The sequence below is a fragment of the Rhipicephalus sanguineus genome, chromosome 4, assembly GCF_013339695.2.
Source record: "Rhipicephalus sanguineus isolate Rsan-2018 chromosome 4, BIME_Rsan_1.4, whole genome shotgun sequence".
In the NCBI taxonomy this organism is placed as follows: domain Eukaryota; kingdom Metazoa; phylum Arthropoda; class Arachnida; order Ixodida; family Ixodidae; genus Rhipicephalus; species Rhipicephalus sanguineus.
Window position 1 is genome coordinate 184,631,691 of NC_051179.1, and position 25,428 is coordinate 184,657,118.

The following is a 25,428-nucleotide window of genomic DNA, read 5'->3' on the forward strand; positions in this document are numbered from 1 at the left end:
GTGTGGAAAGCCTTTTTTAAATCAAGAAAAATAACTGCCACTAGTTGGTTATTATGAAGAGCAGTGTTTATTGTCTGTGTTAATGAATGTCTGCACTGGCCCGGCCTTTGCAGGACTAAATTTTGTAACTGCGGCCCGCTAGCTCAGACGAGTTTGAGACTTCTGGTTTGCTTCTAATGGTGAGCTTTCTTATAAAGTTGGTTGCAAGATGGTGCTGTGGTGTGTATTTCTTATTGTGTTCTCATTTTTTCGTGCTGTCCATTTTAACATGTATAAAATGCATCCATGTGCAGACTTAAAACTGCTAAGCATGACAGTCGATAAGCAACACAGGTGACACGAGGACAAGCGCAGACTTCCAACTGAAATTTAACACAACACAATATATAGCCTACACCCAAGATAAGAACAACATGCTTATGCTAGAAACAAATAACATGAAGTGAAGGATGATAGTGCAGTGTAAATATAAAAAAACAACTAAGGCAGAATACCACATGACGATGAATCCAGGTAAGCGAGTTCTTTATCAGATAGGAATATTGAAGGTTTACTGACACAGCTTCCTTTAGCTATTCTTACAACATCAATGCCATCATGAAGGTGAGCTGCAAAAGCTTGTTTTCTGAAACAGAGACTGGCAACTACATTCTGAACAATGAGAAGCCAAAAACCATCCCTATCCACGTTTTTACTTTTTGAAAATGTTTCTGTAATGGTATATTTAGGCATCTACCTCTTTGAACAATGTAGCTGTGTTCACAGGACAAAGACACGCTGTAAACGACGCCTATTACGCAGTCAACAAACTTTTTACAGTGCATAACTTGGCAATGGCTCGAAGGTCCTACTACGGCTCTAGTTCGAACACATAACTGAGATTGCTTATTCGGTGCTTTGGTCAAACAGGCAGCTTCCTAAGCATATGATTACAGTGGCAAAAAGTAAAAAATATGGGTAGCAACGTTATGGATAGAGAAGATTTTATGGCTTCTCATTATTACAAATACGGTTGCCAGCCTCTGTTCGAGAAAACACGAGTTCTTGTGGCTCACCCTCATGATGGCACCAGCCACCTTCATTATTCTTATCTGATAAAGAACTGGCTTATCTGGATTCATTAGCATGTGCTGTACCGCCTTTGTTGTTTTTTTTACGGTCTCACTGTGCTTTCATGCTTGACCTCTTTTTTTTTTTTTTTAGCATAAGCATGTTGTTTTAATCTTGGGTGTAGGCAATATATTTGAGAGTTGTGATAAATTTCAGTTGGATGTCAGCGCTAGTCCTCGCCTCACCAGCGTTGCTGTCTACTTTCGCGTTGAGCAGTTTTAAGTATGGAATACCAACTAGCCCGCTACCACACGTTGCTCCATGCATAGAACCCGTGGGGTGCGAGCCGCATGCTCTTACGAGCAACGTGATGGTGACGAAGTCGAACGTTTTGACACATATAACTATCGATCGTGTAGCCGTGGATGTGAATAGTGAGGCTTGCGCATGCAGTGACCAATACGGGTGTCACATAGGCACTTTCTATTGAAATTGAAATTCTGGACCGTGACTGACTCGCCTCCGCATCTAGCGCAAATAAGTAAATCGCGATTAGGAAACTTGGACTGGATCGACATCGAAATTACATCGTGTGATGCCCGTACTATGAAATCGAGGCTGGTCAGTGGCTTTTCTGAACGACGAAGTGGTTCAAGTACCGTGCATTTAACAGCTAAGCCACGGCGAGTTCGATGCCATTACGCCTATAAAATTAAGCTTTCGACGAATATGCGCAAAAGCACAACGCGAAGCAGGTTGCCGAGCGGGTAAGAACGGCCGTGCAAAGCACAAAACAAACTTCCCTAGAAATGTGCACAACTACGGACTACCACAGTGCTACCACCGTCCACGTACCGCACGAAAACAGATCAAATATGAATTGCAAAGAACACCGAAACAGGTTCATGAGAGCCCTAGACATCGTAGTGACCACGCAAAGCTCAGGCGAACCATAGTACCGGTTCCAAACACACTGATGCGAACACATCCAACTATTCACGTTCAAAAAGCACACTGGCAAACGACAAGCACAATCCAGCGGTCCGCGCCCACCACACAAACACCGCGCCGATCACAAATACGCAAGAAAACATCCCCAAGCGCCCACAGGTTGCCTGAACCGGCGATGTAAACTTTCAACGAAAAGCCACAATCTTTCACAAATCCAAGCCAAGTTGCGTGAAAATAGCGTTTCCTTATTCTGACCCGGGTCAGAATAACGAAGCGCTATTTTCACAGGGTCGCAGTAGGGCCGGCCCGCGAAAAAAAGGCGTTCAACCAGTCTCAATCCAAGCCAAGCCGATAATTGATGTCCATGGCGATGCTGCGTTTGAGCTTCACTTTTGTTCCGAATTGTTCTTTTTTCGTTTTCGAGCCTCGCCAGCGGCCCGAAAGTCGCCGAATTATCCGATTTGCGGTCAAATCTGTCCGAAATAAACGAGCGCCTAGTCTCATAGAGTGATGTGTATATTTACAGGGACCAGATGACGTGTCCGAATTAACCGATTTTCCGAATTAACGAGAGTCGAATTAACGAGCTTTTACTGTAGTATAAAATGTGCCATACAGTGAGCCCATACTACACACTTGTAAATTTAAAACAACATTCTTCAGGATGCATGTAATATGCTCACTTAACACTTTCCTGTCTGCACGATAGCCCGCTATCAATGGTTTTCAACTTGAAATTTTGCCGCACTACGAGCGCTTGCAAACAGCCAACATCATCCATCATATAAAACAACAACTATTTTTCTCGTTTCGCGCATTCGTTTATTTTTTTCCACTGCGGAGAGAGCTTTGAAGTGCCACTTAAGTCGAGAGGACTGAGCACTCGTAGCTTCAAATATGGCGTCGGCATCGTGCGCCCCTGGCTCTCGGAAACAGCAAATTTCAGCGGATTTCGGCGAGTCTAAGTCAGAATCTTTTATGTTGGTAGCAGCGCAGACTCGGAAGATGATTTTGACTCATCGGCCTTAGCACAGACAGCGAAAATGCGTCGGAAGAGCCGCAGAACGTCAACAGGTATCTGCCGGTAACTTCCGTTTAGATCTCCGAACCAAGTCGTCGCTGCCGCGCTCCGTACGAAAGATATCTGGCACGTTCTAAAGGTCACAGTTCTTATTGTGGGGTATCAACATCGTTTGGGCGGGACCACTTGCCACCGGCTGCTGAATTTGTGGAGTTCAGCGTGAGAAAACGACCTGGAGTGGACCTCGGCATTGTGCTCCGTAGTGTCGCGCGGCGTTTCGTCGGAGCCGTCGATTTCTTCATGGTCTTCTTTACCTGAGAAATAATAGCCTAGATGTGCAGCACAACTAATAAATATGCATGAATGCATACTCTTGAGCAAAACGTAACACAGAAAACGAATGTTTTCTGCGAAACATGCTGCGCAAACCTGTGCTTCGCCGCATGACGTAACTGCATTGCGCGGTGGCATGATAGCCACTAAGGCTAACGTTTTCTTTTGTATCTAAATAACGACTAGAGATAAAATGCTTATATTTGCAGGGATAATGGATATGGCATTTATGGTTAAAATTTATATTTCAAAATTTCTTTTGTATTCAACTGGTCCAAAGCACCATTGATGTTTTTACAGAGTGTTCTCGTTTTTGTCAAACGTTTTCCTATTAAAGTATTTTTTTTTTAATTCTTTAGAAATGTTTTGCTTAAATATAATACCATTAGAAAGTGCATTTCTTGTTCTACAAGTTCATATTATATATTAGAGTATCAATGATATTCTGTGGCAGTAGAAAAATTGTTTACTAGAGTACCCAAAATTTGCCTATTTTCCCACAGACAGGAAAGTGTTAAAGGGACCGACAACCAATTCTTGTGGTGCCTATTTTCTTTAGTACAACGGAAAGCTTACCGGTCAGAGTGTCTAATCACGGAATGGTAACGTGGAAAACACCGTGAAACATTTGTAATCAGGATTTTTCTATTCGCGGCGAATATGAAGTCGTATATACACGTGACAACACATACTGGAAACAATGAGCGTGAGAGCGGTTCGTGTTTGAGTGCAGCGGTTTACTGCACGTGCATGCACTCCGCGCGCATGTGCCACGGCTCAGCATGGTCCACTGGCTGCCACGAAGGCAGCACCGCTTCTCACCGTGCAACTCCTTTTACCACGTAAGCAGCGCAGAATAGAGCAGGGATAGATAATACAGTAAAACCTCGTTATAACGAAGTTGAAGGGGGAGTCGTAATTACTTCGTTATAACCATTAGTTCGTTATAGCCAATATCCATTTCTACCGACAATTAGCACACAAGAGAGGATGTACTGACCACCAAATGCCACAGCAGCCCGCCACGCAAACGAAAAACGGCCGTCGCACGGAGAAAAACTAGCAAAAGAAAGAACAGCAAAGAACTGCTACTTTATTCACGCCAAACTCGGCACACCAGCTGGCGGCTCACTTAGCAGAAAAATAGTCCTTAATAGACTTCTGCCGTGTCTTCCTCAGACGGATGATGGTTTTTTCGGCCGCTGCCGCTATGTCGAGTCCGTCCTCGCCGTCATCGTGAGCGCCGAAGAAGCGGCGCAGCAGGTCTGCCGCATCCAGCGCTTGCACGGACATCGGGTTCACCAACTCCGGGCTGTCGTCGACACATTCGTCATTCACCACCCCTGTCACCGTCAGCTCTTCCGTTGTCACCGCGTCAGCATCGGCACTGACGTACGTGCAGAAGGTGTCGCAGTCGGGCACAACTCCGGCGTCAAGGAGAGCGTCCCACGACGCCAGGTCTTGGTCACCCGCGGCACCCTCATTGGCGGCAGCACCGATATCTTCGCTGTCACCGCCGCTGTTGACGCCAAATGAGGCATGCCGGAAGCAGTTTGCGATCGTGCTTGCTGTCGCGCTTCATGCTCATATTGAGTAGAATTCGGTCGATTACACGCTTGCGGTACCGTGCTCAAAGCTACGCCGAAATCTTCGGCAACTTTTTTCTTCTTGACGCCGGACTCAACGGCTTTCAACATAGCCGCCTCCTGCTCGATTGTAATCGTTTTGCGCTTTCGTTTGCCGTTGCCGTCGTCCAACCGAACGACAAGCAAAAAGGCCCGCGCCCACGCCGCGCAGTCGCCGCGTCGCCGTCCACGCGCGCAACAGGAGAGCGGGCGGGTCCACGAGTTCCGCGGGAGAGGGGAGGCCGGGTGACGTGCGCGGGTGGGTCCACGAGTTTCAGTGGAAGGGGAGGCAGGCAGACGCGCACCCTCGCGCGTGTTGGCAGGCGGCTCCTCGGGAGCGCGAGGCGCGAGTTTTGAATTACCGCATCCGTGATGGGACGTAAACCGTCGCGCGCTATAAGACATTGACTTGCCGGCTACCAAAATGGTCAGTAAATGCTCGGTGGGGGAAAAAAAGGTTCGTTATATCCATTGCGAGGAAATTTTAGCTTCGTTAAAACGAGGTTTTAAATACATGGGCGTCTATGGGAATTTCAAGGGGAATTACGATTGCTTCGTTATATCCATTAGTTCGTTATATCCCGCTTCGTTATAACGAGCTTCTACTGTAATATATATACTCTAATTTAGAGGGATAATCATGGCGCGTATGACAGCATCAGACTACGTGACTATTTGCAGCAAAATGATCAACCCCATAATCGTGCTTCACGGCTCTTCCACTGGGCTGCGCAACATACCGGTTTTTGTTACTTTTAAACGCGATTTAAAAATATAAATCCTACTCACAACGTGAAAAGCATGTTGGAATCTGTCGCTTTATTTGGCAGTCTTTTCATTTCTACCAGGACCTAATCACACGTTCTGGCCAGTTGTCGGTCCCTTTAACCATAAGGTGTTAATTTGTGGCAATGCGGGTGTCCCCTGAATAGGTGGTTTCACGGTACAGCGGGTGCACAATGCAGCAAAACCATCCTTTCTGGCGGGTTACTTGCGGTAAAGTTTGCCTATTCAATCGTTTCAGTTGCATGAAAATTTCGAAATTTTATAGTCTTGCCAAAGCGAATTCAGATACTGCAATATACATTCAAATATTCGAAGCACTTGATTATTCACACAGGCCTATTTAAACCAAAACTGTGACTGTGCCAAGTGGTCCTTGCTAAGGTGACATTTCTTTGTCTGCCCTGAAGCGAGGAGCTGAAGCAGAACTTGGACACCGTGTGCCGCCAGAAGGCACAGTGTGGTCTCGAAGCTGGCGAGTTGAGACGCCAGCGGGACCAGGCGTGCGAGCATGCACAGCGGCTCGAGCAGCAAATGGCCTCCCTCCAGGACAGCCACGCACGAGAGGTGGAGGTGTGTTTCGAGCATCATTTACTGCATTTCATCGTATTGAATTTCCTGGTCACTTCCTAATTCACTACAAGATCTTGATAAGAAGCGGTTTTGGAAGAAAGAATTTTGGCACCAGTTCCCTTTTGCAATGTGTAAATCATCTTGTGTTTGCCTGATTGACACTCCTGGTTTTAGAGCTATATTTCACCGACTAGCCTCATAAGAAGTACTCTTAGTGAAAATCAAGGTTGCATCCAAAACACATACTCCACCTGCAAGTGGCATGCATGCTTTTCTTTGATTGCAGAGATGCAGACTACTATAACTGCTCTCACCAGGCGGCTTCATTATCAAAGTGTTATCTGCTCGAAAATTCATATTGCTCCAAGCTGCTCGAAAAGGGAAAAAATTGCGCGTAACCATACAGTTGACCATGCATCGAAAAGTGGATGGCTGATTCTAAGGTGTGTTTGTGCATTAGCACTAAGGGAATGCGTATTACTACTGCATGCTGCACTATTGGGTTCCTACTTGTCACATAAATGAATAAAAAAATGGCAGCACACCACTTAGTGAATAAGAGCACTAAAAAAACATTAACTGTAAAAGCAAAAACAATAAGGACACGGGAGAGACGAAGACACTACATGAGCTTTCACTGACAACTAAAATTTTATTTTAAGACCCTCAACACACACACACGCACGCATGCACAGAGAGAGAGAGAAGAAAGCGTAGGTGACCATGAGTTAAGAAACCAAACCAAGCCACAATGAGGTAGTCATTTATGGTCATTTTCAGTTAATCGGTTTTGGCACTCTACAACACTACGTAGGCTGCATGACATGCTTATAATCGTGGCCAGGTTTGGTTTCTTAACACCTGGTCACCTATGCTTTCTTTTTGTGTTCTTGGTTTCCAGGATGTTTCAAGTTTTCAGTGAGTGCTTGTCTCTGTTGTGTCCTCGTTTTTATAGTGCTGAGTATCGTACTAGCTCGCCCAACGATAGATTGTATCCTTCCAAAATTACAACGAAAAGCAGGAAGTTCTTAAAAATGCACGAAAGTTAAAGGGAACAAAAATTTCCATTCAGAATGACTATTCGGTGGATACTCTAGGGAAACGTAAGCTTTTATGGCAAAGTGCCCAACAGGAAAAACAACAGGGCAAGAAAGTGATTCTTCTGCATGATAAACTGCGAATAGATAACAAACTATACGTATGGGATGATGCCACAGATTCCAGGGTAGAACTGGTTACCCGACGAAAAGTTCCCTCCAAGGATTGACAGATACCTTCACGCCTTGAGGAACTGCGCCTCTTAAATATCAATGTGCGCAGCATTGTACAAAAGTGATCATCTTGAAGCCATAATTTTGGGATACAGTCCTCATGTCGTTGTGATCACGGAAACTTGGCTTCGAAGTGAAGTTCACGACAACAGTATTTTTCCGCCTTCGTACCAAGTATTTCGTCGGGACAGAAATTCAAAAGGAGGTGGCGTTGCCGTTCTGATTAAACAAAACATTTCGGCAACACTTACAAAACAAATCGATAATCATGAAAGTATTACCTTGAATTTGTCATGCCGGGGCTTTTCCTTATTACTAGGGGTGTGCGAATATTCGAAATTTCGAATATTTTTCGAATAGTGTTTGCTATTCGATTCGATTCGCACTGAAATTTTACTATTCGAACTATTCGAACTTCCCAAAGACAAATGCAGTCAACGTCCAGTTGAAAGTGACCCCTTCAGATTTTCAATATGCTTCACCACATTACACTCTCGTATTGCGGCAAAGCTGCCTTTCAAGCTCCGTTACGGTCGAACTTAGCCAAGAGACAAAGTCTGGTTGGAAATGGTCCCTAGATTTTCAATGTGCTTCACCTCATCACACCCCCGTATTGCGGCAAGGCTGCCTTTCAAGCTCCGTTACGGTCGAACTTAGGCAATAGACAGTCAACGTCCGATTGGAAGTGGTCCCTAGATTTTCAATATGCTTCACCTCCTCACACCCCGGTATTGCGGCAAAGCTGCCTTTCAAGGTCCGTTACGGTCGCAAATGTATTAACTCCACAAAACGCTGGTTCCAATATGGAGATGAAAGATGTGGCAGAGTTGGGGGCTCAATTAATGCTGTTTTGGACCTGAAATTTGGGCAGGAAGTCCGAAAAATCGGACGCCGAAGCTTTTTAGCATCCAAAATTTCAGATGTTCTTATATATCGACGTCTACGAGGCAGATTTGGAACTCCGGACTTGAAGGGAGCACACCCATGTCCACCACTTCAGTTGGCCTTTCACAGCAGTTGAAAGAGGAGGAGAGGCTGAGGAAATGGCATCTCTGCCTATCACGTGTAAAGTGTTGTCGGCAACACTTTTGTTGCACCAAATCATGTACATAAATACAATTCAGCCTCTACATTGCCTCACTGTTGATAAGAAAGACAACTATGAAATATGACCCCACCAGCGCTTCATCAACCTAGCGAAAAGAAACACTTTCATGTTGCGATCTCACAAGAACATACTTGGGGATTCTCTGCAACTTTTTCTGTAACTTCACTTCGAATTATTCGAAAAATGTTTGAGAAATATTCGAAAATTATTCGAAATTATTCGATTCGATTCGCACTCAATCTTTATTATTCGAATTCGCTTCGCACCCAAAATTTGCTATTCGCACAGCTCTACTTATTACTTGTAGCCGTGTATCGCCGTCCCGATGCTCCACCGGAGTTTTTGCGGGATTTATGTGATCACGTCTCATGTTTTAGACAACAAAAAATAATTATTGCTGGTGATTTCAACCTTCCTGGTGTTAATTGGGAGAACCCGTTTACTTCTAATGAATCCAGTGCCCTTGTTCACAGTGTGCTGGACTTATTGATGTGCAGTAATTTGGAACAGGTGGTTAGACAACCTACTCGTGTTCAGGGTAGTTCCTCTTCTATATTAGATCTTGTTTTTTTGAGCCGATGCATGACCGACTTTTCAGACCACTATATGGTGAAGTGCGTATGCCACTTCTTGACAAAGAAAAGTGCTCCTTCAAAAACCGTCACAGTAAAAGATTACCTTCATGCAGCGGATGAAAGCGTCTTAGACTTTCTTGACATAAACTTAAGCAATTTTGGTGGGTCTGATGTTTCTGAGCTATGGGAGACATTTAAAAGGTTATGTCTATACTGTATAGATCACTTTGTGCCAAATAAAAAGAAAAGGATCGCGAAAAAAAGTCCGTGGATCACCCGTGACATTTTGCATCAAAAAAGAAAACTAAAACAATTACGACGTCGTCGTGCATCTCAGAAAACTATTCAAACAAACCAGACACTCTTAAACCAGTCTATCCGATGTGCTAAGCAATTTTATTTTCAACATACTCTACCAGACTTTATACGGACGGCTCCTGATAAAGTCTGGTCGCAATTATCTCGCAAGAAAGAAGGTACTCTTCAAATAATTCACAATGATACAATCGTTACAGATAAAGCAAGCATAGCGACACATTTCAATGAGTACTTTCAAAGCGTTTTCCAAAAAGATTGCGATAGCGCACGCGCTTATTCTACCTCTCCTTATTTCGACGCAGACATTGTGTCCCTATCTGGCTTTGTATCTATGCTTCTGAATTTAAAGACTAAAGCTTCGCCTGGTTCCGATAACATTCACAATGCGTTTCTGCGTCGATACGCTGAGATGGTTGCTAAATTCCTTGTGATCATTTTCCGCGCCTCTCTGTCTTCTTCTTCTGTTCCGATAGATTGGAAAACAGCGCGAATTGTCCCAATATTGAAATCTGGAGATAAATTATTGGTTACAAATTATCGCCCCATATCTATTACTTGTTCTTGTTGTAAGCTTCTCGAGCACGTCATAGCTAACTACATCACAAATTTTCTTAATGACAACAACATATTAACCCCCTTTCAACATGGGTTCAGGAAGGGTCTGTCCACTGTCACTCAACTGGTCACAGTCATACAATATTTTCGCATCTATTCTTGATAAATCCGGGCATATTGATGTTATTTTCTTAGACTTTAGGAAGGCTTTTGATTTAGTTCCCCACAATAAATTGATTTTCAAACTTAAACATATTGGCCTTCCAGAGTTTATTGTAAACTGGGTCTCCGCGTACTTGTCAAATCGAACACAATTTGTTGATATAAATGGTCACTGTTCATCCAAACTTCAGGTTACATCAGGTGTTCCCCAGGGAAGTGTTTTGGGACCACTACTTTTTTTAATATATATAAATGATATTGTTGAAGTTGTCCCTGAACATGTCAGAATAAGGCTATTCGCCGATGATTGTGTACTGTATAAGGAAATAGTTACCATGAATGATCAACAGCTTTTAAATTCCTGCCTTGATAACGTTTTCCAGTGGTGTAAGCAGTGGGATATGAAACTAAACTCAGACAAAACAGTGTACATGAACATCACGAGAAAGAAAAACTTTTCTTCTTTTCCATATGCGCTACAAACTCACATACTCAAAGAGGTCAGTGAATATAAGTACCTTGGCGTAACAATAACCAAAAATTTAAGTTGGAATATGCATGTATCGAACATTTGCGCATCCGCCTTCCGTAAGCTATGCTTTCTCAAGTACAAACTTCGTCTTGCCCCGCCATTTGTGAAGCTGTTAGCCTATAATACCATCATTAGACCTACTCTCGAGTATGCGTGCGTCATTTGGGACCCATACACTAGAAAAAACATTCATGCCATAGAAATGATTCAACGTAAATGCATTAGGTTTATATTTTCTAAGTACCGCATGACAGACTCCCCCACAGCTATCATGAAAGAAAATAATATACAAGAACTCCAGCTTCGTCGCAAAATTCTGAGATTAAAATTTCTTTTTCATTTAAAGAACAAACATTTCGCACTAGATGCCTCTACGTTTATCCAACCACTGACGTCACGAGAAACTAGAAATCGCCATGCTGCGTCGATAACACCATTCCAGACACGTACCAACACATTTAAGTTCTCTTTTTTTCCTCGGACCATTGCAGACTGGAACGCCCTGCCGTTTGAGTCGCTACAACACATTGACTACTTCGACTTTATCACATCATAACCCTAAGCACTATCCTTTTTTTGGTTCTTATGTACAGGAAGTACGTGCACTAGTAATCCCAGCCGTTTACATGAATGTGTTAACGTAATAATACTCCTATTGCTGTGCCATGTGTTATATTGCGAGTATGCATTGGTGCAAATAGTTTTGTGTACATATACTTATTCTGGTCACGAATTGTTACTGATTTATGTGATGAAAATGCTGTTGAATATGAATTGCTAAGTGTACACTTGTTTGTATGAGAGTATTAATTTCGTGTGTATATTGCGCGCGTTGACTACTGGTTGATTGTGATTTTTTTTTTCTTCCACTCCTGCATGGGCTCTGACTTGAGCCTGCAGTATTCTGTAAATAAATAAATGAATAAATAAATAAATAAATAAATAAATATATATTTCTACCACCTTCTGTCGTGACGTGATAGTGTTGTACATGGTGTGCGTGCAGCTGCTGTTCCAGCAGATGGGTGACCTGAAAGAGAAGAACCGCTGCCTGTCGGCCGTCAACCAGGAGCAGGGCAGGCAGCTGCAGGAGGAGCTGTCCAAGCGAGGTTTTTCCTCGGAGGCGGACGCTATCTGTGCTAAGCTGCAGCTGCGCCAGGAGCTGGAACAACTGCGCGAGGAGCTGCTGCTCAAGGACGAGCAGCTGCGCGCTCTGGCGGCCAAGTTTGGCCGCTTCCGCAAGGCATACGAAGACAACTACCAGCGAGCCACCGACGACATTGACAAGCTCGACACCATGCTCGAGCGTGTCATCGAGGTGAGCGTTTGCTTCCTCTTGCTTGTAAGGGCAGCAGCAACAAAATTTTGCACTGCATGGAAAGCCGGAGATAATGCAGATACTACCGTAGAACACTGCTGTTATGTTCCCAGGTGCTGTGTTTTTTGGGCTGCTACGTCATCTTCAGCTTGTCCCAGCATAACTTGCATGGAACCCAATGCATGAAAAACCTCACTGTTATGTTGTCGCTGTGGGACCATTGCCATATGATACATAGCAAACTGGCACTCTGAGCTTGCTTGAGCAGCTGTGTTGACTTTTCGCGTCTTTTGTCATGGCTTGGCTTTGGTATTAACCTCACAGTGTGACACAATGACACGTCTCAGCTCCTCTCCTGGGGGGGGGGGGCCGAGCCCCCCTTCTCTGTAATCTCCGCCTATGTTTCAATCCATGTGCACTGGCTGCACACGTGCCTTCAGAACTACGTCGTTGCTATCTATGATCTCGTCTACTGCATTTTTGTCCACAGTGGTTGTGGCAAATGGTACTTCAGTTTTCAATCCATGTGCACTGGCCGTGCACGTGCCTTCAGAACTACGTCGTTGCTATCTATGATCTCGTCTACTGCCGTTTTGTCCGCAGTGGTTGCGGCAAATGGTACTTCAGTTTTCAATCCATGTGCACTGGCTGCGCACGTGCCTTCAGAACTACGTCGTAGCTATCTATGATCTCGTCTACTGCCGTTTTGTCCGCAGTGGTTGCGGCAAATGGTACTTCAGTTTTCAATCCATGTGCACTGGCTGCGCACGTGCCTTCAGAACTACGTCATAGCTATCTATGATCTCGCCTACTGCGGTTTTGTCCGCAGTGGTTGCGGCAAATGGTACTTCAGTTTTCAATCCATGTGCACTGGCTGCGCACGTGCCTTCAGAACTACGTCGTAGCTATCTATGATCTCGTCTACTGCGGTTTTGTCCGCAGTGGTTGCGGCAAATGGTACTTCAGTTTTCAATCCATGTGCACTGGCCGTGCACGTGCCTTCAGAACTACGTCGTTGCTATCTATGATCTCGTCTACTGCATTTTTGTACACAGTGGTTGTGGCAAATGGTACTTCAGTTTTCAATCCATGTGCACTGGCCGTGCATATGCCTTCAGAACTACGTCGTTGCTATCTATGATCTCGTCTACTGCAGTTTTGTCCGCAGTGGTTGAGGCAAATGGTACTTCAGTTTTCAATCCATGTGCACTGGCTGCGCACGTGCCTTCAGAACTGCGTCGTAGCTATCTATGATCTCGTCTACTGCGGTTGTGTCCGCAGTGGTTGCGGCAAATGGTACTTCAGTTTTCAATCCATGTGCAGTGGCTGCGCACGTGCCTTCAGAACTACGTCGTAGCTATCTATGATCTCGCCTACTGCGGTTTTGTCCGCAGTGGTTGCGGCAAATGGTACTTCAGTTTTCAATCCATGTGCACTGGCTGCGCACATGCCTTCAGAACTACGTCGTAGCTATCTATGATCTCGCCTACTGCGGTTTTGTCCGCAGTGGTTGCGGCAAATGGTACTTCAGTTTTCAATCCATGTGCACTGGCTGCGCACGTGCCTTCAGAACTACGTCGTAGCTATCTATGATCTCGTCTACTGCCGTTTTGTCCGCAGTGGTTGCGGCAAATGGTACTTCAGTTTTCAATCCATGTGCACTGGCTGCGCACGTGCCTTCAGAACTACGTCATAGCTATCTATGATCTCGCCTACTGCGGTTTTGTCCGCAGTGGTTGCGGCAAATGGTACTTCAGTTTTCAATCCATGTGCACTGGCTGCGCACGTGCCTTCAGAACTACGTCGTAGCTATCTATGATCTCGTCTACTGCGGTTTTGTCCGCAGTGGTTGCGGCAAATGGTACTTCAGTTTTCAATCCATGTGCACTGGCCGGTGCACGTGCCTTCAGAACTACGTCGTTGCTATCTATGATCTCGTCTACTGCATTTTTGTACACAGTGGTTGTGGCAAATGGTACTTCAGTTTTCAATCCATGTGCACTGGCCGTGCATATGCCTTGTCGTTGCTATCTATGATCTCGTCTACTGCAGTTTTGTCCGCAGTGGTTGAGGCAAATGGTACTTCAGTTTTCAATCCATGTGCACTGGCTGCGCACGTGCCTTCAGAACTGCGTCGTAGCTATCTATGATCTCGTCTACTGCGGTTGTGTCCGCAGTGGTTGCGGCAAATGGTACTTCAGTTTTCAATCCATGTGCAGTGGCTGCGCACGTGCCTTCAGAACTACGTCGTAGCTATCTATGATCTCGCCTACTGCGGTTTTGTCCGCAGTGGTTGCGGCAAATGGTACTTCAGTTTTCAATCCATGTGCACTGGCTGCGCACATGCCTTCAGAACTACGTCGTAGCTATCTATGATCTCGCCTACTGCGGTTTTGTCCGCAGTGGTTGCGGCAAATGGTACTTCAGTTTTCAATCCATGTGCACTGGCTGCGCACGTGCCTTCAGAACTACGTCGTAGCTATCTATGATCTCGTCTACTGCGGTTTTGTCCGCAGTGGTTGCGGCAAATGGTACTTCAGTTTTCAATCCATGTGCACTGGCCGCGCACGTGCCTTCAGAACTACGTCGTTGCTATCTATGATCTCGTCTACTGCAGTTTTGTCCGCAGTGGTTGAGGCAAATGGTACTTCAGTTTTCAATCCATGTGCAGTGGCTGCGCACGTGCCTTCAGAACTACGTCGTAGCTATCTATGATCTCGCCTACTGCGGTTTTGTCCGCAGTGGTTGCGGCAAATGGTACTTCAGTTTCAATCCATGTGCACTGGCTGCGCACATGCCTTCAGAACTACGTCGTAGCTATCTATGATCTCGCCTACTGCGGTTTTGTCCGCAGTGGTTGCGGCAAATGGTACTTCAGTTTTCAATCCATGTGCACTGGCTGCGCACGTGCCTTCAGAACTACGTCGTAGCTATCTATGATCTCGTCTACTGCCGTTTTGTCCGCAGTGGTTGCGGCAAATGGTACTTCAGTTTTCAATCCATGTGCACTGGCTGCGCACGTGCCTTCAGAACTACGTCATAGCTATCTATGATCTCGCCTACTGCGGTTTTGTCCGCAGTGGTTGCGGCAAATGGTACTTCAGTTTTCAATCCATGTGCACTGGCTGCGCACGTGCCTTCAGAACTACGTCGTAGCTATCTATGATCTCGTCTACTGCGGTTTTGTCCGCAGTGGTTGCGGCAAATGGTACTTCAGTTTTCAATCCATGTGCACTGGCCGTGCACGTGCCTTCAGAACTACGTCGTTGCTATCTATGATCTCGTCTACTGCATTTTTGTACACAGTGGTTGTGGCAAATGGTACTTCAGTTTTCAATCCATGTGCACTGGCCGTGCATATGCCTTGTCGTTGCTATCTATGATCTCGTCTACTGCAGTTTTGTCCGCAGTGGTTGAGGCAAATGGTACTTCAGTTTTCAATCCATGTGCACTGGCTGCGCACGTGCCTTCAGAACTGCGTCGTAGCTATCTATGATCTCGTCTACTGCGGTTGTGTCCGCAGTGGTTGCGGCAAATGGTACTTCAGTTTTCAATCCATGTGCAGTGGCTGCGCACGTGCCTTCAGAACTACGTCGTAGCTATCTATGATCTCGCCTACTGCGGTTTTGTCCGCAGTGGTTGCGGCAAATGGTACTTCAGTTTTCAATCCATGTGCACTGGCTGCGCACATGCCTTCAGAACTACGTCGTAGCTATCTATGATCTCGCCTACTGCGGTTTTGTCCGCAGTGGTTGCGGCAAATGGTACTTCAGTTTTCAATCCATGTGCACTGGCTGCGCACGTGCCTTCAGAACTACGTCGTAGCTATCTATGATCTCGTCTACTGCGGTTTTGTCCGCAGTGGTTGCGGCAAATGGTACTTCAGTTTTCAATCCATGTGCACTGGCCGCGCACGTGCCTTCAGAACTACGTCGTTGCTATCTATGATCTCGTCTACTGCGGTTTTGTCGGCAGTGGTTGCGGCAAATGGTACTTCAGTTTTCAATCCATGTGCACTGGCTGCGCACGTGCCTTCAGAACTACGTCGTAGCTATCTATGATCTCGTCTACTGCGGTTTTGTCCGCAGTGGTTGCGGCAAATGGTACTTCAGTTTTCAATCCGTGTGTGTTGGCTGCACCTGTGCCTTCAGAATTACGTCGTTGCTATCTATGGTTGTGTCTAACACAGTTTTGTCCACAGCGGTTGCGGCAAACGGTAGTTTCGTTCTCAATCTGTGTGTGCTGGAACTTCCGGAGCACGCTGCTGTCAGCCGTCGCTCGACGGTTTCGTTAACCAATTGCGTATCACCCATTGCAATGGGGAAAAGTGTTTGGAACATCCAAATTCTGGCCCATTGGACACAATGGAATTTGGCTGGAGAGTATTACAAATTCCCATAGGACTGAAATTCGTATCGGCCGGGTTCGTATTACTGAGATTCTACTGTATGTAGAGTTGTTAGCAAAAAGGGAGTGGCAAGATGCATGCCCCACCACGTTCCTTGTTTCGGTGTCTGTCGGCGCATGTTGACCATATGAAAACCCGTTTCTTCTGTGCAATAAATGGTTTTAGACCAGCATTCTTACTGTCCTTTTTCTTTCCTTGTTTGCATGTGTTTTTTCTATTTCGCCTAAGCTCTGGAAATGCATCAAAGTTCTGTATATTTACTAGCTCAGCAAGCTGCTTTAAGAAGAAGCAATCTGAACTGGCATAGATGCATTGGCCAAGCTGGTGAAGGAGCTAGGCAGTGCCACTGCTGCATATCTCCAGGCACTCACAGATGCACACAATTTGAGCACTGATATCAGTCCGGATCAGATCTCTGCATACTCAGCGCATTTTGACCCGCTTGGGCCGTATGCGCATGCATAATCGCCCGAGTGCGAGTGTACATTTGCGAGGAGGAGACCAAACCGGAGTCCTATTCTCGGACAATTGCTTTTAAAGATGCTTTCACTTTTACGAGGAATTCAGCCATCCACAGATTGTAGCAATCTGGCACTTGCCAGCTGTGCTAAAAAAAACAAAACAAGAGAGTTACAACTTGGAGATGCTGATGCATCCAGCTGTAACCTCGCCAAAGTGAAAGAGTACTGCCACAGGTGTCAGAGCCAACGTCCCTATCAGCCATAGCAGCACGAGATTTATCGAGAAGGTATGTAAACTCGAGATATAAGGGCAAGAGCCACGGTACTACAGGTGCTTGAAAAACTGCCTGTGGCAATCATAAGTCGGCGAACTCACACGTGAGTCGACTCACTCACAGATAGCCATGAGTCTGCGTCCAAGTGAGTCCGGCTAAGTTTATTTTGGCGAGTCTGAGTCCAAGTGAGTCCGCTTGTGGAAATATTTAGTGAGTCTGTGTCCGAGTGAGTCCGGTTGGCGAAAAAATTCGCGATTCTGAGTTTGAGTGAGTCCGTTCAAGAAAAGTTTGGGTGACTCTGAGTCCGAGTGAGTCTGGCTAAGGAATTTTGGTGAGTCTGAGTCCGAATGAGTCCGGTTGGCAAAAATATTCGTGAGTCTGAGTTTGAGTGAGTCCGTTCGAGAAAAGTTTTGGTGACTCTGAGTCCGAGTGAGTCCGGCTGAGGAATATTTTGGTGAGTCTGCGTCTGAATGAGTCCGGTTGGCGAAAATATTCGTGAGTCTGAGTTTGAGTGAGTCTGTTCGAGAAAAGTTTTGGTTGGGCTTGTGCGAATAGCAAATTTTAGGTTCGAAGCGAATAGTGATTTTGGTCGAATAATTTCGAATCGAATTCGAATAGTGTATGTCACATATTATAAAGAAAAATGACCGTATTTGTCATGACCCAACCAACCGGCACAATGTTTTAAAATTGTAACCAGGCATGTGCAAATGTCATTCTTTTTGGTTCAAAGGAAGTGGAAGCAACCTTGAATAGTAGCAGGCTTTCAGTAGAACGCAGGTGATAACCTGTAAAATATGTGACGTTTTAAAATTTACTATACTTGGAGCATATAAGCTGGTATAACAAGCTTTTAAACTTAAAAAATGATGAATCGATGTGAGGGTAATCGGTTCATTTAACCTTGAAAGGGGGCTTCGCGGCAGTGCGGATCCTTCCTGGAAAGGTGCATTCACGGCATAGCACTCCTCCACTGCAGTGAAACCACCTTTACAGGGGGCTTACATGCGGACTAATATACACTTATTCGTTCATTTCGAATACTTCGAAATTTCCAATAATTTAAATTCGAATCGAAGCGAATTCGAATACTGTAATATTCGTTCGAATATTCGAAGAGCTCGAATATTCGCACAAGCCTAGTTTTGGTGACTCTGAGTCCGAGTGAGTCCAGCTGAGGAATATTTTGGTGAGGCTGAGTCCGAATGAGTCCGGTTGGCGAAAATATTCGTGAGTCTGAGCTTGAGTGAGTCCGTTCGAGAAAAGTTTTGGTGACTCTGAGTCCGAGTGAGTCCGGCTGAGGAATATTTTTGAGTCCAAATGAGTCCGGTTGGCGAAAATATTCGGGAGTCTGAGTTTGAGTGAGTCCGTTCGAGAAAAGTTTTGGTGACTCTGAGTCCGAGTGAGTCCGGCTGAGGAATATTTTGGTGAGTCTGAGTCCGAATGAGTCCGGTTGGCGAAAATATTCGTGAGTCTGAGTTTGAGTGAGTCCATTCAAGAAAAGTTTTGGTGACTCTGAGTCCGGGTGAGTCCGGCTGAGGAAACGTTTCGCGAGTCTGAATCCGAGTGAGCCCACTTCAGCGAAATTTTTGTGAGTCTGAGTTCGAGTGAGTCCAAAGCGAAAAATATATTTCTTGAGCGAGTCTGAGTGAGCTGAATTTGTTTTGCCGACCTATGGTCGTAAACATTTTAGTAGAGCTGTGCGAATAGCAAAATTTTGGGTGCAAAGCGAATTCGAATGATAAAGATTGAGTGCGAATCGAATCGAATAATTTGGAATAATTTTCGAATATTTCACAAACATTTTTCGAATAATTCGAAGTGAAATTACAGAAAAAGTTGCAGAGAATCCCTAAGTATGTTCTTGTGAGATCGCAACATGAAAGTGTTTTTTTTTTCGCTAGGTTGCTGAAGCGCTAGTGGGGTCATATTTCATAGTTGTCTTTCTTATCAAGAGTGAGGCAATGTAGAGGCCGAATTGTATTTATGTACATGATTTGGTGCAACAAAAGCGTTGCCGACAACACTTTACACGTGATAGGCAGAGATGCCATTTCCTCAGCCTCTCCTCCTCTTTCAACTGCTGTGAAAGGCCAACTGAAGTGGCGGACAAGGGTGTGCTCCCTTCAAGTCCGGAGTTTCAAATCTGCCTCGTAGACGTCGATATATAAGAACATCTGAAATTTTGGATGCTAAAAAGCTTCGGCGTCCGATTTTTCGGACTTCCTGCCGAAATTTCAGGTCCAGAACAGCATTAATTGAGTCCCCAACTCTGCCACATCTTTCATCTCCATATTGGAACCAGCGTTTTCGTGAGTTAATACATTTGCGACTGTAGTGCAGCTTGAAAGGCAGCTTTGCCGCAATACGGGGTTGTGATGAGGTGAAGCATATTGAAAATCTAGGGACCACTTCCAAACGGACGTTGACTGTCTCTTGGCTATGTTCGACTGTAACGGACCTTGAAAGGCAGCTTTGCCGCAATACGGGGGTGTGAGGAGGTGAAGCATATTGAAAATCTAGGGACCACTTGCAATCGGACGTTGACTGTCTCTTGCCTAAGTTCGACCGTAACGGAGCTTGAAAGGCAGCTGTGCCGCAATACGGGGGTGTGATGAGGTGAAGCATATTAAAAATCTAGGGACCATTTCCAATCGGACTTTGTCTCTTGGCTAAGTTCCACCGTAACGGAGCTTGAAAGGCAGCTTTGCCGCAATACGAGAGTGTAATGAGGTGAAGCTTATTAAAAATCTGAAGTGGTCACTTTTAATCAGACGTTGACTGCATTTGTCTTTGGGAAGTTCGAATAGTTCGAATAGTAAAATTTCAGTGCGAATCGAATCGAATAGCAAACACTATTCGAAAAATATTCGAAATTTCGAATATTCGCACACCCCTACATTTTAGTCTCCCTCTAGGGCGTGCTTTGGTGTGAAAACCTAGTTTTCTTTGACGGTCCTGTGCGCTGAACCAATCTTATCTTTAAAGGAATATTGAATTTCTCTTTACTATAGACCTTGAAATATGTGTTGAAATAACTTCTTTCTGTATGTTTAAAGCTATCACATACATTTTTCAAAGTTGCCTGGTGCTTGTAAACCCTTCACATGTGTTATACTAGATAAGCTTCTTATGGCGCTCCTTTGATATTTAATGTATGAGCCTGGCCAAATCGAATATGGCTTATTTTTAATACGAGTAATCTGATTGAGAAAAAGGTTTGGTGGTCTGATGAGTCTGAGTGAGCCCGCTTCCGGAAAATTGTGACGAGTCTAAGTCCGAGTGAATCCGGTTTAATTATATTTCCGTGGGTCTGAGTCCAAGTGAGTCCGGCTGAGTCATATTTTTGTGAGTCTGAGTCCAAGTGAGTTCGGCTGGACTATATTTTCATGAGCCTGAGTCCGAATGAGTTCCCATGAGGAAAATTTTGGTGAATTTGAGCCTGAGTGAATTTGGTTGAGCAAAATTTTAGTGAATCTGAGTCCGAGTGAGTCTGTTGAGGAAAGTTGTGGTGAGTCCGAGCCCGAGTGAGTCCACGTGAAGAAAATTATGGTGATTCTGAGTCCAAGTGAGCCTGCTTCGGCAAACTTTTGGTGAGTCTGTGTCAGACTGAGTCCTAGGTGAAAAATATATTTCTTGAGTGAGCCTGAGTGAGCTCCATTTATTCTGCCAACCGATAGTGCCAATCGGGCTGAGAAAACACACCAGGCAACGCTGCATCGTTTTCCCGAGCTTGAGCATTGAAATAAAATTTTGTGCAGCCTACCGCTACCCTTATTAACAGCGTAGTTCTAGCTCGGCATAAAATGTTGTGACCCAAAATTATCATCATGAACCGGCGCAAGCTCTTTTTATCCTCCTCTTCATCTTCTGCTTCACTCCCAGAACACCTGCGCTGATTTGTCCGGCATAGAGCAAGGGGGAAGCACAGAGCGAAGGGGACATCTGAGTGTGAGGAGGAGGGTGAAGTAAGAGACAGAAAGAAGGAAAGATATAAAAAAAGAGAAAGCTTGGCAAAAAAAAATTCCGCATGAGGCGGCGGGATTCGAACCTGTGTACCAACGATCCGAAGGCAAGTGTCTCAACTACTTGGCTATCCAGGCACGCTGACGGAACATAGTATAGCCTTGTATAGTATCGTACAGCAACAGGGTAGAACAGGGAAGTGAGTGAGAAGGAGGGAAAGGAGGAGGGGAGAGAGTCAAGCATAGCATATAAAGAATGAGAGAAATAGAAATAAAGAGGCAAAAATAACTGAAAAAACCGAGAGAAGAAAGAAAAAAAATAGAAAACTATGAAGAAACAAAGCAGGTTGCCCAGTGCTGTAGAGAAATACAGAGAAACAAGTTACCCAGTGAGCGGCGGCGGGCCCGTCCTTGGCTGTGCCAAGCTTTGTGCGACTTAGTGCGAACTTCCTGCATTTTCTTGCAATTATTTGTATTTCTCGTCTGTTGCATTTCCCGGCTACTAAGTGTTTTTTTTTTCCCACGTAAGAAATGTGTCAATGGGGCTCTACTTACAAAGCAGCCATGATGCAAACTTTTCAAATCCAAATAAGTTGCAATGGAAGAAGCTTTCAAAATTATGCTTTTCAAGTAAAAAATACGATAAAATGCTGCCAATACAACAAGGGAACACATTACGTGCTTGATGCTGTTTGCAGACTGCTAAATGGGAAAATTAGGCAATTACCAGCCTCGTCGCTTTTTGTGACCTGTTGCACTCATCAGTGTTGCAGAGCTCGTGTGTTCCATTGTGTAGCTCTCACGCTGCTTGGTGTCATTAAACTTGAGGTTCTGGGCGCCTTACCATTGCCAGCTGTTTGGGAATTGTCATTTGTCTGCAGTATTTAATGGTGAATTCTATTGGTGGATTCAGAGTGGCCAATGAACTCTGCGCCGGAGAACTCCACTCCGGCGGAGAGCAACCGAAGGAAATCTGCCAATGGAACACAAGTGCCCTCGCCAGAGCAAATGGTAGGGGGTGCTGCGCACACCCGCTTCGCAAGCGCCCAGCGTTCCTGGCATTTTGTGCCGTTTTCCCCTTCACGGGGGCGAGTGAAGAGAATGGACATGGTCGGATGGCGCATTGCATCGCACACGTGGTATGCCACACTTGGCGCATGCGCGGGGAGCTTGCGATTTCCGGTCGAATCCACCACTTTTCGCCGAGGAGAGAGAGCTGCTCCGTGCAGTGAATGTGGAGGCGGAGCTGCTCCAGATCTGCAAGTAAAACATACAGGGAGCACTCTCAATCCGCCTGTGGAACAGACTTGCTCCGAATGGAGCAGAAAAACTGCTATCGAAAGTGCTCCGACTCTGCCAATGGAATTCACCATAAGAGTTGACCCGGGAGATGCAATTCAATTCAGAAGTGGCTCTCAGCTTGCAGTACTTAGCGTTGATTTCCTGGGGTGCTTACAGATCCATGAAGAGTGGTAAGCGCGACTAGACAGGGACGAAGAAAGAAAACAGACAAGGACACAGCGCTACTTTCAACTGATTTTATTTTCGCTCAAACCGATAAATATATACCGAGCGAGTGGAAACAACAGAAACAACAAATGGACAATCAGTGGTTATATCGCTGAATCAAAACACGTGTACAGGGCAATATCACGACACAGCAAAAGTATCAACGCGAGAAAGCAAGATATTGCAACTCTTTTTGAGAAAGCGAGAGGGAAGGCTGGCTAACGCATATTTCTTCTAATCTATTAATTTCATAGGCCTCAACAATTTCTCTAGTCATTTTACTATGCGCCTTATACAAGACAGAGGTGTTTTCAAACAAGGGCACGCAGCCACAATCTCTGCAATGAATGCCCAAATGACCTGAGATTGCTTTTGTGACGTTATAGTGATGCTCTTTCAGTCTCTGGTTAATACATCTGCCGGTCTGACCAACGTACGTCCTTTTACACGAAAGCGGAATGGCGTAGACAACGTTGCGAGTACAGGTTACAAAAAGTGTTCGGTGATTTATAGGACATGCATTTACCTTGTTACTCTCTGAATTTACCTGGTGACATAATCTCTGCCATACATGCATTGCATTTCGCACAATCTCAGAAGAATTGCGGGAAAGTCGGGGGTGGACGTAGTCTTTTCCGCTCCTGACCGTCTACAGAGGTTATGTCACCAGGTAAATTCAGAGAGTAACAAGGTAAATGCATGTCCTATAAATCACCGAACACTTTTTGTAACCTGTACTCGCAACGTTGTCTACGCCATTCCGCTTTCGTGTAAAAGGACGTACGTTGGTCAGACCGGCAGATGTATTAACCAGAGACTGAAAGAGCATCACTACAACGTCACAAAAGCAATCTCGGGTCATTTGGGCATTCATTGCCGAGATTGTGGCTGCATGCCCTTGTTTGAAAACACCTGTATCCTGTATAAGGCGCATAGTAAAATGACTAGAGAAATTGTTGAGGCCTATGAGATTAATAGATTAGAAGAAATGTGCGTTAGTCAGCCTTCCCTCTTGCTTTCTCAAAAAGAGTTGCAATATCTTGCTTTCTCGCGTTGATACTTTTGCTGTGTCGTGATATTGCCCTGTACACGTGTTTCAATTCAGCGATATAACCACTGATTGTCCATTTGTTGTTTCTGTTGTTTCCGCTCACTCGGTATATATTTATCGGTTCGAGCGAAAATAAAATCAGTTGAAAGTAGTGCTGTGTCCTTGTCTGTTTTCTTTCTTCGTCCCTGTCTAGTCGCGCTTACCACTCTTCATGGATGCAAACCAACTAGCCCGCCAACGTGTTTTAGCCAAGCTTACAGATCCTTAATATCATTAAAAACCTTTGAAATTGACAAGTGCATTTTCAAGGCCCTTGAAAGTCATGGAATAGTTTTATCTCCTGAAAACCCTACAATTTCTTGACAAATGCCGTCTAATATTGACTATAGGACCTGCTTTCTAAGGTAGTTAAGCGGTTCATCTGGTAGGCTCCCCAATTTAGAAACAATATACCAGCGTGTGCTTCGTATGACCTGCTCGGCACTCGAAACGGCACAGTGCCAAGACTACAGTTAAACCTGGATACACTCAAACCTCATTATAACAAAGTAGCATCTGCCACGAAAATAACTTCGTTATATCCGAAAATTCGTTATGAACGTTTATTTGTAACACTGTAGCTATCACAAGACTATTCTTCATTTACTTCGTTATAACCGATAATTCGTTGTATCCGTGTTCGTTATAACGAGGTTTGAGTGTATAATGAAACTGACTAATTCCTGAAAAATTCCTTATAAAGAGGCTTTCGTTATATCCAGTTTTAGCACGAAAATTCGGAAAAGAAACACAAATTAAATGCAAGGAGAATTGACGGCAGAGCTCACCCAAAATATTTATCTAGCGGCAAAAAAACTGCACTATTTTGCTCTATTGCTCGTTTATGAAGGATGGCAATACTGAAAGTTCGTAGGACATCAATGCAACGCTGCCCCGTCATCGTCTAGCCATGACCTCGAAGATTGGCTCCGGCAATGCGACGGTGCATTGCCAGAGCCAATCGCGGAGGCCACGATCTCGCAAACCCGCAGCGCGGCGCAAGATGCCAAAGCACGTGACAGTGATAAGTCGACCTCGAAAGATCAGTTGTTGTCACCGTGGTCGCGGACAGTTTTCAGCAGTGCCTAATCTGACATCTCCCCGGTAGTGACGACACAGTTGTCGCCATTAAAAAAAATCGCAAAAGCTACACATCGTCGGGCTGCTCCATGCGTGCGCAGGGAAACCACGCACACGTGCACGGCGTCGAAAACGAAGAGCGAACTCCATATGTGGCACGAACTCGAAGCGTAAAGACACGGAGCAAGGATTTTTCGTCTTTTTTTGTGGTGTCACTTGGTGTCACGGTAACGAAGTGCAGTTCAGAGACTACTGCAACAACTGAAGAGTGGTGCTGCGAATGCAAAAGCTGATTTTCTTTCTTTCTTTTTTTAAAGAATGCCGGCACGGTTAGCATAGTGGCACCCGCGAGCGGCTGGCTGAGGTCTGAAGGGAGGAGTGGTGTTGGAGGGGGGCATGCCTGCACAAGCACCCGCGGCGGCAGAAAAGCCGGCTTAAGGAGCGCAGGCCTCGCCTGCCGGCCTC

The 25,428-nt window shown here is 45.2% G+C and overlaps 1 protein-coding gene across 1 annotated transcript in view; it reads left to right on the forward strand.

Moving 5' to 3' along the window:
* The first annotated feature begins 208 nt into the window (after positions 1 to 208).
* LOC125758362 (cingulin-like protein 1) overlaps positions 209 to 25,428 on the forward strand; it is a 30,675-nt gene continuing 5,455 nt past the window's right edge. The window contains exons 1-3 of the mRNA XM_049415441.1: positions 209 to 219; positions 6,174 to 6,336; positions 11,864 to 12,175. Of these exons, the coding sequence (XP_049271398.1) occupies positions 209 to 219; positions 6,174 to 6,336; positions 11,864 to 12,175 (486 nt within the window). The remainder of the gene's footprint in view (positions 220 to 6,173; positions 6,337 to 11,863; positions 12,176 to 25,428) is intronic.